Genomic DNA, 16,151 nt, shown 5'->3' with positions numbered 1-16,151 from the left:
GGAGCCCTAGCACTGAGCCTTGGGGCACCCCTGTGGAGAGGTAGTGGGAGGAGGATAATTGTCCTTGACGCCAGAGAGGTAGGATTCAAACCACAGGAGTGCTTTACTCGAGATGCCCATTGCTGAAAGAGCGGATAGCAGGATCTTGTGGTTGACTGTGTCAAAGGCAGCTGATAGGTCAAGCAGGATAAGAACCAAGGATTGGGCTGCAGCTTTAGCTGACCTTAGGGCTTCTGTTACAGACAGAAGAGCCGTTTCAGTAGAATGGGCACTCTTAAAACCAGACTAATATGGATCTAGGAGGTCATTCCGTGAGAGGAATTCTGAGACCTGTTTGAGTTAACATGCACAAACGCTGTATTCAGCCCTAAATTATGGCTTGCAATTATTGTGAGGTATAAAACATGTGCCAATAGGCCTAACATGAAGAGTGGTATGGCAATAAACATGTAGCCTATGAAATAGGCTAGTGCAAAGTTGTCTTTCCTTACTAGGCTACAGGTGTGTTTTGTGGTCCCTTGAGTGTGTGGCTCCCTCGTGTGTGTTTTTTTATCTGTGAAAAATAATTTTACACCGCCATGTAGGCTATTGTTCAGCAAGAAAATATTTTTTTCCATTGGGTAAAAATCTACTTTGAGTTTTGGAATTGATGGTTTCTTCAATAAATACTTTTGTTTAGACTTTTAAACTGTTGTATGTTTAACTACTGGTCTGCATGCCCGATGGAGTCCGTAAAAACAAGCAGAACAGTAGCCTGAGGACACCTTATTCTACATTATTATTATTATTATTATAGCGCCTATGAAAACAACAATAGTCATTTTTCTAAATTATGCTACATAAAATTCAGCTGGGTAAGGTAGGTAATTGTTCGCATCTGTAGTGAAAACACCAACATTTTACCACCACAGGATGAAAACAAATACAGAAATTGGCATAGCAGGCTTATAACCTACAGTTATTAAAAAGACCAAAAAGATTATTGGTCCTATCTTTCTCCCAGCGCACAGTGATTGGCCTTTTTGCATTGACGAAGAAAAAGAACAAAGAACAGGTCTAAAGTCAATGGCACAGTATTTCACTGTTTTTCTTATTTTAGGGGCGCATTACTGTGACACTGTGTGCATTTATGCACAAGGTACAGCAGCGTAACTTCATTGATTATTAAAATCTCCTGACACGCTGGCAGCATTGGTAAGGATGTTAATTGATGTTCTGTGTTCTTCTACACATCCAAAGGTCTCACACACAGGTCAGGTTCATACAGTGAAACTGTTTGGAGTAAAGCAGCCGTCCTCCTGATCCATCCTGAGCTCCATCAGAGCGTCTAAATAATTTCAGAAGATCAAAGTTGAATTCGGTTTCCTCTTTGTTTTTCAGTTCTGCTGCTCAAATAGGCTACCCCGCGACATTTGTTGCGACTTTATTACGCACATAACGTTTAAAATGACTGACAGCAGCCTCTCTAATTATGAAAGTAAATCATTTAAAAACACTCAAATCAATAAAACACAAAATAAAGAACCTTAAGCGGTTCATCATTTTATATTAACGCAGCACAGTGAGGATCCAGACATTAGAGGAGACAGGGTCTCCAGACTGGAGTTCCGACTCTTCACTGATAAACTACAGAGCTGCAGAGTAACATAGGCTTCATGATCAGAGATGGTTTTTAGATCACGTCCACGCTTATCTCCATATCCCCTCTCTGCTTTGAGTCTGCAATTCAGTCAGTCAATTGGTGTTTTTCATAATGTGGCATTCAGACCAAACGCAAATTTAATCCACGCAACGCTCTCCTCATGTGGGTTTAATGGTGTGTTCCAGCTCAGCACTTACACCGACTTTGTGATCAAAGATGGCTGTCGGGGTATCAGTTAGGAACCGCACTTACCCTGACTTTGTGATCAAAGATGGCTGTCGGTGTATCAGTTAGTGAAAGCTGTAGTTTATACTGTTCAGAAGCACTTATGTGTACTCGTGAGTTTGTACACAAAGTGCTGTCCAACAATCTGTGGACGTGTTGCTACAGTATTTAATGTGCCAAAGACTTGTGAGCATCTCTGATGCACACCTCGCTTGCAGGACTTAAAAACAAGGCAAAAACATAAAATAAAAAGTGCGCAACGTGTTTCAGCGTCGTCAAGGTAACGTGATAAAGTGCTGTCCCGTTCACAGCATTTTGAGCCCTTGCAGCCACTTAAACTCACTTTCCAAGTGACGTCAGTAAAGTCTGAGGGTTCAGGGCTTGGGCCTTGGACTCTAGCTCAAAGACTTGTGAGCATGTCTGACACACAGAGATTCCCCCCCCGTCAGTCACTTCATCCTGGCGCCAGGCCTGAAACCAGGAAATATTTTCCATCAAATATGATCCAGTTTCAGCAAAATCAGTGAATAAAGTTGTGCTTTTATGAAGTAAGCAGTGGTATTTTTTGTTATTGATGGACCAGATCCTGCCATGTCACCTACATGCCCAGTGCAAGGCATCTCATTATTTAACCAATTCCTCTGGTTGTGCACCACAGACAATGTACATAAAAACTAAAAATCACATTTACACTGCAAGCTCAAGAGGCAGCGATACAGCTGAAAAGTAAATTTCTGCTCTATGTAAAAAATTATGACCATTAGCTACTAAGGGGTCAAAAAATGCATGCCAGAACTGAAGACACCGTCTTACGGTTTACAAATGTCATCATCTTTGTTGTTTTAATACAGACACATTTAGATATGAACATAGTAATGGTTTCTTTTGTCCAGCTTTCTGCCCTCATTTTTAAGCTGTATCTCTGTTTCTTCATAATTCTCAGAATGTCATTTTGTGCAGTCTCTTCAACAAAGTCCAACCACTAATAAAACTTGATCAGTACTCGTATTTTCCCTTGTCATGTTACCTTTATATAGCACACCATTCACAACCCAATATATCATCCAAGTACTTTTCAACTGGGGAGGATGTAGTTTTGGTGTTGAAGTACTGCATTATTCTGAGGCGTTTCCGTTGATCCTCTAGGGATATTTGCATTCTCATTTTCCCTCTTTATCTACAATATACAGTGGATAGATTCCTCTGCTCAAAAGGCTGAAGATCACCACCAACAGTATCCTTGTAAGAACAGTGTCACCGTTTCACCCCACACAAGTCATTTACAGACTTACAAGTCTACATTAACAAAAACCACAAGACCTGGTTTACCGTGTTATAAAATGCGATTTATTCCCCCCCCCCCCCTCCTTAAGTCTTCTGCAGCATCCTTATGGTGCCTAGAAGAAAAGAAATTGATTAGACTTAAATACACTGAGCTGATAGGACATTGGCATAGTTTACAGACTCACCTTTCCATCAAAGCACCGTTGTTCACATGGCCTATCTGCTGGTAAACACACTTCTGTAGAGCACATGAAATAGATCTACAGGGGAAAAACAAAACACACCATTCACCATGGCAGAAAAAGTGTATACATCCCATATGCGTTTTCCACAGAATGACAGCACTGTTGCCTCTAAAGTACAAAATCTCAAGTGGAGGCAATTCAGTTTGGAGCAGACACTTGAAAGCTAGACAAATATTACATTGACATATTTGGTAAATTTCATTTCCGCTTTGCAATCATAATAGCGGGATAGAATAAGTCACCACATTACTGTGTCAGGGCAGTTGTACACAGCATAGCTTTGACCATTTAGACCCATAACGGCTTCCTGATTACTCACTTCTTCATCAAGGTATTTGTTTGTCTTTTGAACCATAAACTGGAAGGCTTCAACCACAAACCGCCTCTGATGACGATTTTTGCAGTCAATGATTTTAAGGAGGGACACATTTGGAGCATAAAGGTTGGGACACCTGGAGACAAATATGACTCATGGTTAGGCAGAAAGAGGGTGAGGAGGGTGTGTTTTAGTACACATGGAGTTCGGTCATGCTTACCCTTCATAAATAAGCACCAGTGCATTCCTTGCAGAGCGAGGGTAAGCTACACAGTAGTTGACAAGGATTACCGCATCTGGTTTTGGTGATATCAGGCGCAGTTCAAGATAGACTGGACTGCCAAGGAGCAGTCGCAAGGGCTGATTATTTGTGGGCAAGTAGCTTGAATACGTCTGATCTGTTGGGGTTAGACAGACAAAGAGCAAACAGTCAATGAATTTGACAAGTCCATATTTCAGAGCTACTCGTATGCAATCCTACTCCAGCAGAATCAAGATTGTACTTGTTGCAATTGGTATAGAAAATAAGGCATAAATACCCAACCTTTAGCAATTCTCAAGTCAACAGCATATAAGCCATTAGAGAGGACCGCTGACGGCAAGGTGGAACTCGGGGTCTTCACCATGTAGCCAATGCTGGTTAGTGACTGCGGAGCAACGCCTGCTTTGCTATAGCGACACTCAACCATGAACCTATGCAGATACGTGGGTTAACATTTAAGCTTAGCACTACACAAACACACAACAGAGTGGTAGAATTGTGCCCACAGAGTCAAAGTGTATTGTGTAACACTAACCTGAGTGGATCACGTGTTGCAATTACGCCATACTGGAGGGTCAGAGATTGGACGACAGTCTGCACTTCAGCCAGGTAGATCATCGTCTCACCAACTTCCTGTCAAGAAAAGTCAACTTGTCAGCTGTTTGCTTCAGGTTTCCCAGCAGATTACACAGCATGCATAATGTAATGCCTGAAGCACACCCTCCAAGACTCCCAGTATGTTTAGAGTGAGTGCATTTATAAAATCCCTTTACTTGTGATTTAGCAATCTGCTCTTTTAATGACCACCACATTGAGAAACACATAATATTCTGTGCACCTTACAGCACAGTTAAAAATCTGAAATCTAGATGCAACACTATCAACCTGTGACATAACCGTGCGCTACAATGGCAGGTCAGGGCGAGGAAGTCGAGGGAAACTTAGAGGGCTGCAGCATTAAACGTGCTGCCTGTATTTGGGACAAGCGTCTCAGGGACAGGCCTTTTTCCTGCCTGTCAGAGAACATGAAGTCTCTAGCAACTTAACTGAAAGTTAAATGTAATCCCTTCTGTTCACAGTATAGGTAGTAACCCCATTGCAGAAAATAAAATCATCTCCCCTTCAAGGATCTTGCCAATTGTTCAGTCAATCTCAATTGAAATTGAGCCTCAAGGCCTGCAGTGTGAATATAGCTTAACTAGGACTAGGCTTTTAAATTAAGTTTTACAGAGGTCAAGTTGTGAAGCATCTTCCAACTTGCTAAAAAAGTAACAAAGTGGAAAGCGCACTGGGAAAATATAAACACAAAGGGCATGACTTACATAAGCATGAACTCCACATTCTGAATTTTTGAACTTAAAGATGGCAACTTTGTCGTTGACAATGACTGGTTTACAGTTTGTACTCCCAGAAACAACAAGCTTGGTGGGGTCCACAGGGATTGATGCAGAGTTGGCACGAATGGCGAACACAAAGTGTTGATCAACAGTGCACTCTAAAGAGAGGGGGGGACAAAAGTCACTTGAAAGACAGACATTTCCTATTTGAATATTTTTTTAAAAATCAGAAGCCTCACCATCCATTGGGTAGTAGCAGGTAGATGTAGAAGAATCCACACAGCATCCCATCATCTCACAGTCTGAGGACGATATTCCTGACTGGCCACAAGTCACCTGCTCTCCTGTGGGGATGCCACAACCTAATAGGACAAAGACCAAAAAAATAAATTCTGACATCAAAAACCAAAATCCAGTAAAGTGTTACTGTACAACATTTCTATTCAGCACATTTGCTGAACGTACTTTGTACTGACCATGTGTCGTTGGCAATGTTGGTAGTTGCGGCCCTTGCGGGGATGAAGGCTGTTGTGGGGATGGGGGCCCTTGGGGTGATCCGGGCCCTAGGAGCGCTCCAGGCCGTTGCGGACATGCAGGCCGTTGCGGCCGCGCTCTGGTTGGATGAATTTGCGGGGATGAAGGTTCTTGGGGCAATCCAGGCAGTTGTGGGGATGAAGACCCTTGCGGCGACCCAGGCCCTAGGGGTGAGCCAGGCTGTTGCGGGGATGAAGACCCTTGCGGCGACCCAGGCCCTAGGGGTGAGCCAGGCTGTTGCGGGGATGAAGACCCTTGCGGCGACCCAGGCCCTAGGGGTGAGCCAGGCTGTTGCGGGGATGAAGGTTCTTGGGACGACCCAGGCCCTAGGGGCGAGCCAGGCTGTTGCGGGGATGAAGGTTCTTGGGACGACCCAGGCCCTAGGGGCAATCCAGGCTGTTGCGGGGAAGACGGCCCTTGCGGCGAGCCGGGCCCTAGGGGCGAGCCAGGCTGTTGCGGGGATGAAGGTTCTTGGGACGACCCAGGCCCTAGGGGTGAGCCAGGCTGTTGCGGGGATGAAGACCCTTGCGGCGACCCAGGCCCTACGGGTGAGCCAGGCTGTTGGGGCGACCCAGGTCCAAGGGGCAAAGAAGGTTCTTGTGGGGATGAAGGCCCTTGGGGCGAGCCAGGCTGTTGCGGGGAAGCTGGCCCTTGCGGTGAGCCGGGCCCTAGGGGCGAGCCAGGCTGTTGCGGGGATGAAGGTTCTTGGGACGACCCAGGCCCTAGGGGCAATCCAGGCTGTTGCGGGGAAGACGGCCCTTGCGGCGAGCCGGGTCCTAGGGGCGAGCCAGGCTGTTGCGGGGAAGACTGCCCTTGCGGCGAGCCGGGCCCTAGGGGCGAGCCAGGCTGTTGCGGGGATGAAGGTTCTTGGGACGACCCAGGCCCTACGGGTGAGCCAGGCTGTTGGGGCGACCCAGGTCCAAGGGGCAAAGAAGGTTCTTGTGGGGATGAAGGCCCTTGGGGCGAGCCAGGCTGTTGCGGGGAAGCTGGCCCTTGCGGTGAGCCAGGCCCTAGGGGCGAGCCAGGCTGTTGCGGGGATGAAGGTTCTTGGGACGACCCAGGCCCTAGGGGCAATCCAGGCTGTTGCGGGGAAGACGGCCCTTGCGGCGAGCCGGGTCCTAGGGGCGAGCCAGGCTGTTGCGGGGAAGACGGCCCTTGCGGCGAGCCGGGCCCTAGGGGCGAGCCAGGCTGTTGCGGGGATGAAGGTTCTTGGGACGACCCAGGCCCTACGGGTGAGCCAGGCTGTTGGGGCGACCCAGGTCCAAGGGGCAAAGAAGGTTCTTGCGGTGAGCCAGGCCCTAGGGGCGAGCCAGGCTGTTGGGGCGACCCAGGTCCAAGGGGCAAAGAAGGTTCTTGCGGTGAGCCAGGCCCTAGGGGCGAGCCAGGCTGTTGCGGGTAAGAAGGTCCTTGCGGCAAGCCGGGCCCTAGGGGCGAGCCAGGCTGTTGCGGGTAAGAAGGTCCTTGCGGCAAGCCGGGCCCTAGGGGCGAGCCAGGCTGTTGCGGGTAAGAAGGTCCTTGCGGCAAGCCGGGCCCTAGGGGCGAGCCAGGCTGTTGCGGGTAAGAAGGCCCTTGCGGTGACCCAGGCCCTAGAGGCAATGAAGGTTCTTGCGGCGAGCCAGGCTGTTGAGGCAATGAAGGTTCTTGCGGCGAGCCGGGCTGTTGAGGCAATGAAGGTTCTTGCGGCGAGCCGGGCTGTTGAGGCAATGAAGGTTCTTGCGGCGAGCCGGGCTGTTGAGGCAATGAAGGTTCTTGCGGCGAGCCGGGCTGTTGCGGGGATGAAGGCCCTTGCGGCGAGCCGGGCCCTAGGGGCAAAGAAGGTTCTTGTGGGGATGAAGGCCCTTGGGGTGAGCCAGGCTGTTGGGGCCCTTGGGGCAAGCCAGGCTGTTGCGGGGAAGATGGCCCTTGCGGTGAGCCGGGCCCTAGGGGCGAGCCAGGCTGTTGCGGGGATGAAGGTTCTTGGGACGACCCAGGCCCTAGGGGCAATCCAGGCTGTTGCGGGGAAGACGGCCCTTGCGGCGAGCCGGGCCCTAGGGGCGAGCCAGGCTGTTGCGGGGATGAAGGTTCTTGGGACGACCCAGGCCCTAGGGGCGAGCCAGGCTGTTGGGGCGACCCAGGCCCCAGGGGCAAAGAAGGTTCTTGGGGTGAGCCAGGCTGTTGCAGGGAAGATGGCCCTTGCGGTGAGCCGGGCCCTAGGGGCGAGCCAGGCTGTTGCGGGGATGAAGGCCCTTGGGGTGACCCAGGCCCTAGGGGCGAGCCAGGCTGTTGCGGGGATGAAGGCCCTTGGGGTGACCCAGGCCCTAGGGGCAAAGAAGGTTCTTCTGGGGATGAAGGCCCTTGGGACGACCCAGGCCCTAGGGGCAAAGAAGGTTCTTCTGGGGATGAAGGCCCTTGGGACGACCCAGGCCCTAGGGGCAATCCAGGCTGTTGCGGGGAAGACGGCCCTTGCGGTGAGCCGGGCCCTAGGGGCGAGCCAGGCTGTTGCGGGTATGAAGGCCCTTGCGGCGACCCAGGCCCTAGTGGCAATGAAGGTTCTTGGGGCGAGCCAGGCCCTTGCGACGACCCAGGCTGTTGCGGAGATGAAGGCCCTTGCGGTGACCCAGGCTGTTGCGGGTAAGAAGGCCCTTGGGGTGACCCAGGCCCTAGGGGCATGAAGGTTCTTGGGGTGAGCCAGGCTGTTGCGGGGAAGACGGCCCTTGCGGCAAGCTGGGCCCTAGGGGCGAGCCAGGCTGTTGCGGGTAAGAAGGCCCTTGCGGTGACCCAGGCCCTAGAGGCAATGAAGGTTCTTCTGGGGATGAAGGCCCTTGGGGCGACCCAGGCCCTACGGGTGAGCCAGGCCCTTGGGGCGACCCAGGCCCTAGAGGCAATGAAGGTTCTTCTGGGGATGAAGGCCCTTGGGGCGACCCAGGCCCTACAGGTGAGCCAGGCTGTTGCGGGGAAGACGGCCCTTGGGGCGACGAAGGCCCTAGAGGCAATGAAGGTTCTTGTGGTGAGCCGGGCTGTTGCTGGGAAGACGGCCCTTGCGGTGAGCCGGGCCCTAGGGGCGAGCCAGGCTGTTGCGGGGATGAAGGTCCTTGGGACGACCCAGGCCCTAGGGGCAATCCAGGCTGTTGCGGGGAAGACGGCCCTTGGGGCGACCCAGGCCCTACGGGTGAGCCAGGCAGTTGCGGGGATGAAGGCCCTTGGTGTGATCCAGGCCCTAGGGCAATGAAGGTTCTTGGGGCGAGCCAGGCTTTGCGGACATGCAGGCCGTTGTGGCCGCGCTCGGATTGGCTCAATGCGCTTAAATGTGGGATAGGATTGGCCACTGGAGCCAGGAAATACGCCTGGGTCAACCTTCAGGCGTCTCTCACAAGATGCGGTAGCAACTTGTGTCTGATCAAACGCGTTGACGTACAACAACTGCAGGCTGTAGCGGTCACTCTGTAATACAAAGAGCTTTTTGAAGAAAGAACTCAATTCAAGACATGCAAAACTACACATTAAAATATAGACTACAGAGCCAAGGCAATTACTTCAAAGTACATTTAAAGAAGCCTACCCGTTTCACATGGCACCCGGTAAAGGGTACAGCCAAGGTGTTAGTCAAAGGGTTCACTTCATAACCACAAGACTCTGGAGCATCCATAACAGACAGCAGGTCCTTTGAGCCTGATGAACGAAGTGAAAGCCTAGTCAGTTTACAACATGCATTCAGCAAATAAAGACATTTAAATAGGCAGCAAAGTCAAGTACATACCCACAACTTTAACTTCACTTAATGAACCTTTCAGCACAGTAATTTGAAAGCCAGCGTCACTGCAAACCACATCTAGCCCAGTCCGACGCCGACTGGTACCGCTGGTCTGGCTCCTTGAAGGGATATTGTCAAATTCCATCTGGAAACTACTATCAGTACCTCTGCGCCATGTTCTTGGACTAGAATCTACTGTGTCAATCTGGTCTCCATGGTTAGCAAAATTGTAGAAGTTTCCACTGGCGGTGGCGCCTTCAACTTGAAGCAATGAATCCTCAAGAACTGCATCTTCACCGCTGTCGTCCTCCCTGCGGTCATCTGGAGTGGAGAGAGGCAATTGTTACCAATGTCACAGATTGCAGTCAAAAAGAATTCAGCCATTTCTTGTCAAATCGATGTAGACAGCCCAGCCAAATAGTTTCTTCCAGTCTTTATGACTAAGCAGTTGCTAGAGTGGACAGAAACACAGACATCTCAGGTCATCCATGCTTGATATGATGGAAATACATAGGCTAAAACTAGGTACACGGCAATCTCCACTATCGCGGCTGCCATCTTTGTTCCGATAGACGTTAACTCTGGTTTTTCCCCTCAGTGTCTTGCAGTGTTGAGAAAATTACTCTTTTTGCAGAACTTCCAGGTTCTGATTCATTACACCGCCAGAAACCATAGATACCTCCTCGTTTCAAGACTCCGTCTTTCCCGTTGAAATACTGGCATTGTGAGCGCGCCAAAGTTTGTCAGTCACAAAAAATCTCATTTTTTGCTGAAGTATAAACATTTGTAAACAACTGTAATAGATATTTAGTTTAATTGCTAGACTACAAGTGAACAAAATTTCAATGAATTTGAACAACAACCTTGGGGGTTTTATTGCCCGCAAAATCTGCTTCAATTGACTAAGAACATAAGAAGCAGCCAGCAGAGTGTGCTATAGCCATGCCGTAGGGTCACACCTTTTGCTTTAACTTCAGGGAAAACAAGACAAGTGTAAGGGACTACTTTTGGCTTTTAAATGACCAGTGTTGTGCAATTATTGAAGCAATAAACCTGGTCTTGTTATCATTTTCAAGTATATTTCAAGCCCTTTCCAGCTGTACAATTTGTTTTAGCATTTGACCACGCTGCAAATTTTGTTCACATACCTACTACAATCATAAAGTCCATGACTTTGTAAATGACAGCTACAAAGCGATGTCTGCATGTTACCATCCCTCATAATGACATAGTGGTCCAGTTGTAGACGTATGCAAAAGACGACATTTGCAAGAACCTGCTTTCAGTGACCACACGCTTATTATCGGTGCTGTGTCATTGGTGGTTGTTTACCTGGCGAGGGACGTTGAATTTTCTTGATCCGCGCCCATCCCTCTACTGAAACCAGCAGAGTCGCAGTCAGGACCAGCAGCAGCTCTACCCTGACGCCAGCCATGAATCAATGTGAAGGCCCTCCTGCAGTTGCTGAGCACCCAGACAAAGATATAGCCTCTTGAACGGAGCGGGTGGCGGTTTGAAGTCAATTGAGTGCACCTGGTGACTACTGATTGGCACTCGCTACTCAACTAAAGTCACAGGTTTGGGAATGAAAACTGCCTGTTTACTAAAGGAAATGCCTATTTCATGTTTCTAAGATGTTACAGTTCTTTTAAAATAAATCAACTGACCAACATTTAATGATGTAAATGTATGACATTATGTTACAAGTTACAGGCACACAGTCTGTGCAAATACTTTTTGAAATCTTTTCTTAAGTATAACTGGAATTTATCTTTCAGACAAACATTTTGAATACTGCAAGCATGTTCAGTTATTTTTTTTTCTAAATAACACCTTGGATATTGCTTGTTACACATTTAATCAACACAGGGTTTTCCTTTGGGTGCTGCATTACATTTGGAGGTGTCTCTAATATTGTCATTGTCTTCCTCATGTACAGTGTGTACATGTCATTGTTTAAAAAAATCATTGAAATAGATTAAATACTATATGAAACCATCTACTCTCCATCTCAAAGTAGAATCAACAGCTAAAACCATCTTACAAGCATCACACAAATACATTCTATCACAAAGATGTTGAATAGATTACACTTTACAGTTATACCTAATAAAGGTTGTCATTAACATTTAAATGCTTCATTTCACTGACGGATGGATGGATTTCACTGACTGAAATAATTAAACTCAGCTGGCTTTCATTTCAGTCTCCAAAAGAAAAGCTTCATGTAAACGGCTATGTTCAAATGTATTTCACAGAGCATTGCCGGACTTTTATCTTTTAAAGTTCTTCCATGATGATGGATCAGAAATCACACCTTTCAGCGTCTTTAACTAGAAGAAAAATATAAAATAAGACACCGAAATTTCTCGGGGGTGGCAAAAGAGTTTATTGCAAATATTTCAGTACAAGAACACAAACACCCATATAGTCTACTACTGCACCACGTCAAATAAGCAGACTATTCAAAAGTCTTTATCATTTAAAACATTAATGTCCTTTCTTGTAATCATATTCTCTAGAACCAAAAGAAAAACCTGGGTGTTTTTTTTAGTAGTGAAGTAGAAATTCCCTTGTAGGCGTTGGCCTTATATTTGACTTTGTATGTAACGCACCGCCCCAACGATTGCTTCACTTTTGGTCTGAAAGCACCATAATAGCAATGCGCCAAAGTACATGCGCACCTGGCTTTAAAAGGGAATGGGAAATGATAACGATGCCATTTGACCAACTATAGTGTATTAATGATTATTGACAAATATATATTGACATTTAGGCTACCTCTCCTCCACTCTGTAGGGCAATCGCCTGCAGGACTTAAAAACAAGGCAAAAACATAAAAGGTGCGCAATGTGTTTCAGCGCCGTCAAGGTAACGTGATAAAGTGCTGTCCCGTTCACAGCATTTTGAGCCAGTGACGTCAGTAAAGTCTGAGGGTTCAGGGCTTGGGCCTTGGACTCTAGCTCAAAGACTTGTGAGCATGTCTGACACACAGAGATCCCCCCCTCAGTCACTTCATCCTGGCGCCAGGCCTGAAACCAGGAAATATTTTCCATCAAATATGATCCAGTTTCAGCAAAATCAGTGAATAAAGTTGTGCTTTTATGAAGTAAGCAGTGGTATTTTTTGTTATTGATGGACCAGATCCTGCCATGTCACCTACATGCCCAGTGCAAGGCATCTCATTATTTAACCAATTCCTCTGGTTGTGCACCACAGACAATGTACATAAAACTAAAAATCACATTTACACTGCAAGCTCAAGAGGCAGCGATACAGCTGAAAAGTAAATTTCTGCTCTATGTAAAAAATTATGACCATTAGCTACTAAGGGGTCAAAATGCATGCCAGAACTGAAGACACCGTCTTACGGTTTACAAATGTCATCATCTTTGTTGTTTTAATACAGACATTTAGATATGAACATAGTAATGGTTTCTTTTGTCCAGCTTTCTGCCCTCATTTTTAAGCTGTATCTCTGTTTCTTCATAATTCTCAGAATGTCATTTTGTGCAGTCTCTTCAACAAAGTCCAACCACTAATAAAACTTGATCAGTACTCGTATTTTCCCTTGTCATGTTACCTTTATATAGCACACCATTCACAACCCAATATATCATCCAAGTACTTTTCAACTGGGGAGGATGTAGTTTTGGTGTTGAAGTACTGCATTATTCTGAGGCGTTTCCGTTGATCCTCTAGGGATATTTGCATTCTCATTTTCCCTCTTTATCTACAATATACAGTGGATAGATTCCTCTGCTCAAAAGGCTGAAGATCACCACCAACAGTATCCTTGTAAGAACAGTGTCACCGTTTCACCCCACACAAGTCATTTACAGACTTACAAGTCTACATTAACAAAAACCACAAGACCTGGTTTACCGTGTTATAAAATGCGATTTATTCCCCCCCCCCCCTCCTTAAGTCTTCTGCAGCATCCTTATGGTGCCTAGAAGAAAAGAAATTGATTAGACTTAAATACACTGAGCTGATAGGACATTGGCATAGTTTACAGACTCACCTTTCCATCAAAGCACCGTTGTTCACATGGCCTATCTGCTGGTAAACACACTTCTGTAGAGCACATGAAATAGATCTACAGGGGAAAAACAAACACACCATTCACCATGGCAGAAAAAGTGTATACATCCCATATGCGTTTTCCACAGAATGACAGCACTGTTGCCTCTAAAGTACAAAATCTCAAGTGGAGGCAATTCAGTTTGGAGCAGACACTTGAAAGCTAGACAAATATTACATTGACATATTTGGTAAATTTCATTTCCGCTTTGCAATCATAATAGCGGGATAGAATAAGTCACCACATTACTGTGTCAGGGCAGTTGTACACAGCATAGCTTTGACCATTTAGACCCATAACGGCTTCCTGATTACTCACTTCTTCATCAAGGTATTTGTTTGTCTTTTGAACCATAAACTGGAAGGCTTCAACCACAAACCGCCTCTGATGACGATTTTTGCAGTCAATGATTTAAGGAGGGACACATTTGGAGCATAAAGGTTGGGACACCTGGAGACAAATATGACTCATGGTTAGGCAGAAAGAGGGCGAGGAGGTGTGTTTTAGTACACATGGAGTTCGGTCATGCTTACCCTTCATAAATAAGCACCAGTGCATTCCTTGCAGAGCGAGGTAAGCTACACAGTAGTTGACAAGGATTACCGCATCTGGTTTTGGTGATATCAGGCGCAGTTCAAGATAGACTGGACTGCCAAGGAGCAGTCGCAAGGGCTGATTATTTGTGGGCAAGTAGCTTGAATACGTCTGATCTGTTGGGGTTAGACAGACAAAGAGCAAACAGTCAATGAATTTGACAAGTCCATATTTCAGAGCTACTCGTATGCAATCCTACTCCAGCAGAATCAGATTGTACTTGTTGCAATTGGTATAGAAAATAAGGCATAAATACCCAACCTTTAGCAATTCTCAAGTCAACAGCATATAAGCCATTAGAGAGGACCGCTGACGGCAAGGTGGAACTCGGGGTCTTCACCATGTAGCCAATGCTGGTTAGTGACTGCGGAGCAACGCCTGCTTTGCTATAGCGACACTCACCATGAACCTATGCAGATACGTGGGTTAACATTTAAGCTTAGCACTACACAAACACACACAGAGTGGTAGAATTGTGCCCACAGAGTCAAAGTGTATTGTGTAACACTAACCTGAGTGGATCACGTGTTGCAATTACGCCATACTGGAGGGTCAGAGATTGGACGACAGTCTGCACTTCAGCCAGGTAGATCATCGTCTCACCAACTTCCTGTCAGAAAAGTCAACTTGTCAGCTGTTTGCTTCAGGTTTCCCAGCAGATTACACAGCATGCATAATGTATGCCTGAGCACACCCTCCCAAGACTCCCAGTATGTTTAGAGTGATGCATTTATAAAATCCCTTTACTTGTGATTTAGCAATCTGCTCTTTTAATGACCACCACATTGAGAAACACATAATATTCTGTGCACCTTACAGCACAGTTAAAATCTGAAATCTAGATGCACACTATCAACCTGTGACCTACCGTGCGCTACAATGGCAGGTCAGGGCGAGGAAGTCGAGGGAAACTTAGAGGGCTGCAGCATTAAACGTGCTGCCTGTATTTGGACAAGCGCTCAGGGACAGGCCTTTTTCCTGCCTGTCAGAGAACATGAAGTCTCTAGCAACTTAACTGAAAGTTAAATGTAATCCTTCTGTTCACAGTATAGGTATAACCCCATTGCAGAAAATAAAATCATCTCCCCTTCAAGGATCTTGCAATTGTTCAGTCAATCTCAATTGAAATTGAGCCTCAGGCCTGCAGTGTGAATATAGCTTAACTAGGACTAGGCTTTTAAATTAAGTTTTACAGAGGTCAAGTTGTGAAGCATCTTCCAACTTGCTAAAAAAGTAAAAGTGGAAAGCGCACTGGGAAAAATATAAACAAAGGCATGACTTACATAAGCATGAACTCCACATTCTGAATTTTTGAACTTAAAGATGGCAACTTTGTCGTTGACAATGACTGTTTACAGTTTGTACTCCCAGAAACAACAAGCTTGTGGGGTCCACAGGGATTGATGCAGAGTTGGCACGAATGGCGAACACAAAGTGTTGATCAACAGTGCACTCTAAAGAGAGGGGGGGGACAAAGTCACTTGAAAGACAGACATTTCCTATTTGAATATTTTTTTAAAATCAGAAGCCTCACCATCCATTGGGTAGTAGCAGGTATGTAGAAGAATCCACACAGCATCCCATCATCTCACAGTCTGAGGACGATATTCCTGACTGGCCACAAGTCACCTGCTCTCCTGTGGGGATGCCACAACCTAATAGGACAAAGACCAAAAATAAATTCTGACATCAAAAACCAAATCCAGTAAAGTGTTACTGTACAACATTTCTATTCAGCACATTTGCTGACGTACTTTGTACTGACCATGTGTCGTTGGCAATGTTGGTAGTTGCGGCCCTTGCGGGATGAAGGCTGTTGTGGGGATGGGGGCCCTTGGGGTGATCCGGGCCTAGGAGCGCTCCAGGCCGTTGCGGACATGCAGGCCGTTGCGGCCGGG

General features: G+C 46.8%; 3 protein-coding genes and 1 long non-coding RNA gene across 4 annotated transcripts; 1 reads left to right on the top strand and 3 right to left on the bottom strand.

The window, feature by feature from the left end:
- Positions 1-3,191: 3,191 nt before the first annotated feature.
- LOC119911940 (zona pellucida sperm-binding protein 4-like) lies at positions 3,192-6,085 on the bottom strand (the record flags this gene model as incomplete). Its single annotated transcript, XM_038730913.1, has 9 exons — positions 3,192-3,264; positions 3,337-3,411; positions 3,716-3,848; positions 3,933-4,110; positions 4,257-4,405; positions 4,510-4,607; positions 5,297-5,469; positions 5,551-5,673; positions 5,788-6,085. Coding segments are annotated over 9 exons (1,236 nt in total), but the record flags the coding sequence as incomplete, so codon positions are not given.
- Positions 6,086-6,090: 5 nt separating this feature from the next.
- Positions 6,091-8,362, top strand: LOC119911939 (collagen alpha-1(XI) chain-like). Its single transcript, XM_038730912.1, has 6 exons — positions 6,091-6,123; positions 6,294-6,469; positions 6,560-6,618; positions 6,853-7,176; positions 7,960-8,104; positions 8,356-8,362. The coding sequence occupies exons 1-6, from the start codon at positions 6,091-6,093 to the stop codon at positions 8,360-8,362; spliced, it is 744 nt and encodes a 247-aa protein (XP_038586840.1).
- LOC119911938 lies at positions 8,359-11,036 on the bottom strand. The gene is made up of 6 exons (XM_038730911.1): positions 10,908-11,036; positions 9,582-9,896; positions 9,384-9,493; positions 8,760-9,265; positions 8,603-8,699; positions 8,359-8,484 (listed from the first exon to the last, which is right to left on the bottom strand). Exons 1-6 carry the CDS (start codon positions 11,008-11,010, stop codon positions 8,359-8,361), a joined length of 1,257 nt encoding a protein of 418 aa, XP_038586839.1. The 5' UTR covers positions 11,011-11,036.
- A 2,419-nt stretch (positions 11,037-13,455) lies between these two features.
- On the bottom strand, positions 13,456-16,112 carry LOC119911300. The gene is made up of 9 exons (XR_005445840.1): positions 16,019-16,112; positions 15,788-15,908; positions 15,537-15,707; positions 14,766-14,863; positions 14,515-14,662; positions 14,193-14,369; positions 13,978-14,109; positions 13,600-13,674; positions 13,456-13,527 (listed from the first exon to the last, which is right to left on the bottom strand). It is a non-coding gene; the product is annotated as an uncharacterized LOC119911300 (long non-coding RNA).
- Positions 16,113-16,151: the final 39 nt, after the last annotated feature.

This window comes from Micropterus salmoides, unplaced genomic scaffold (genome assembly GCF_014851395.1).
Source record: "Micropterus salmoides isolate LMB-PRFRI ecotype aquatic unplaced genomic scaffold, ASM1485139v1 Ms_hic_scaffold_2, whole genome shotgun sequence".
Taxonomy (NCBI): domain Eukaryota; kingdom Metazoa; phylum Chordata; class Actinopteri; order Centrarchiformes; family Centrarchidae; genus Micropterus; species Micropterus salmoides.
Note: the sequence above shows the minus strand (reverse complement) of the source record. Positions and strands in the feature narration are given on the sequence as shown.

Excerpts from the sequence above, each read along its gene's own strand:
- LOC119911939 (XM_038730912.1), top strand. The coding sequence starts at position 6,091 with ATGAAGACCCTTGCGGCGACCCAGGCCCTAGGG. Across the intron at positions 6,124-6,293 it reads CGGCGACCCAGGCCCTAGGG|GGCTGTTGCGGGGATGAAGG; the intron begins GTGAGCCAGGCT and ends AGGGGCGAGCCA. Across the intron at positions 7,177-7,959 it reads AGGCTGTTGGGGCGACCCAG|GCCCCAGGGGCAAAGAAGGT; the intron begins GTCCAAGGGGCA and ends GGGGCGACCCAG.
- LOC119911938 (XM_038730911.1), bottom strand. The coding sequence starts at position 11,010 with ATGGCTGGCGTCAGGGTAGAGCTGCTGCTGGTCCTGACTGCGACTCTG. Across the intron at positions 9,266-9,383 it reads CCGGGTGCCATGTGAAACGG|AGTGACCGCTACAGCCTGCA; the intron begins GTAGGCTTCTTT and ends TTTGTATTACAG. Across the intron at positions 8,485-8,602 it reads TCATTGCCTCTAGGGCCTGG|GGCCTGGGTCACCCCAAGGG; the intron begins GTCACCGCAAGG and ends TCATGCCCCTAG.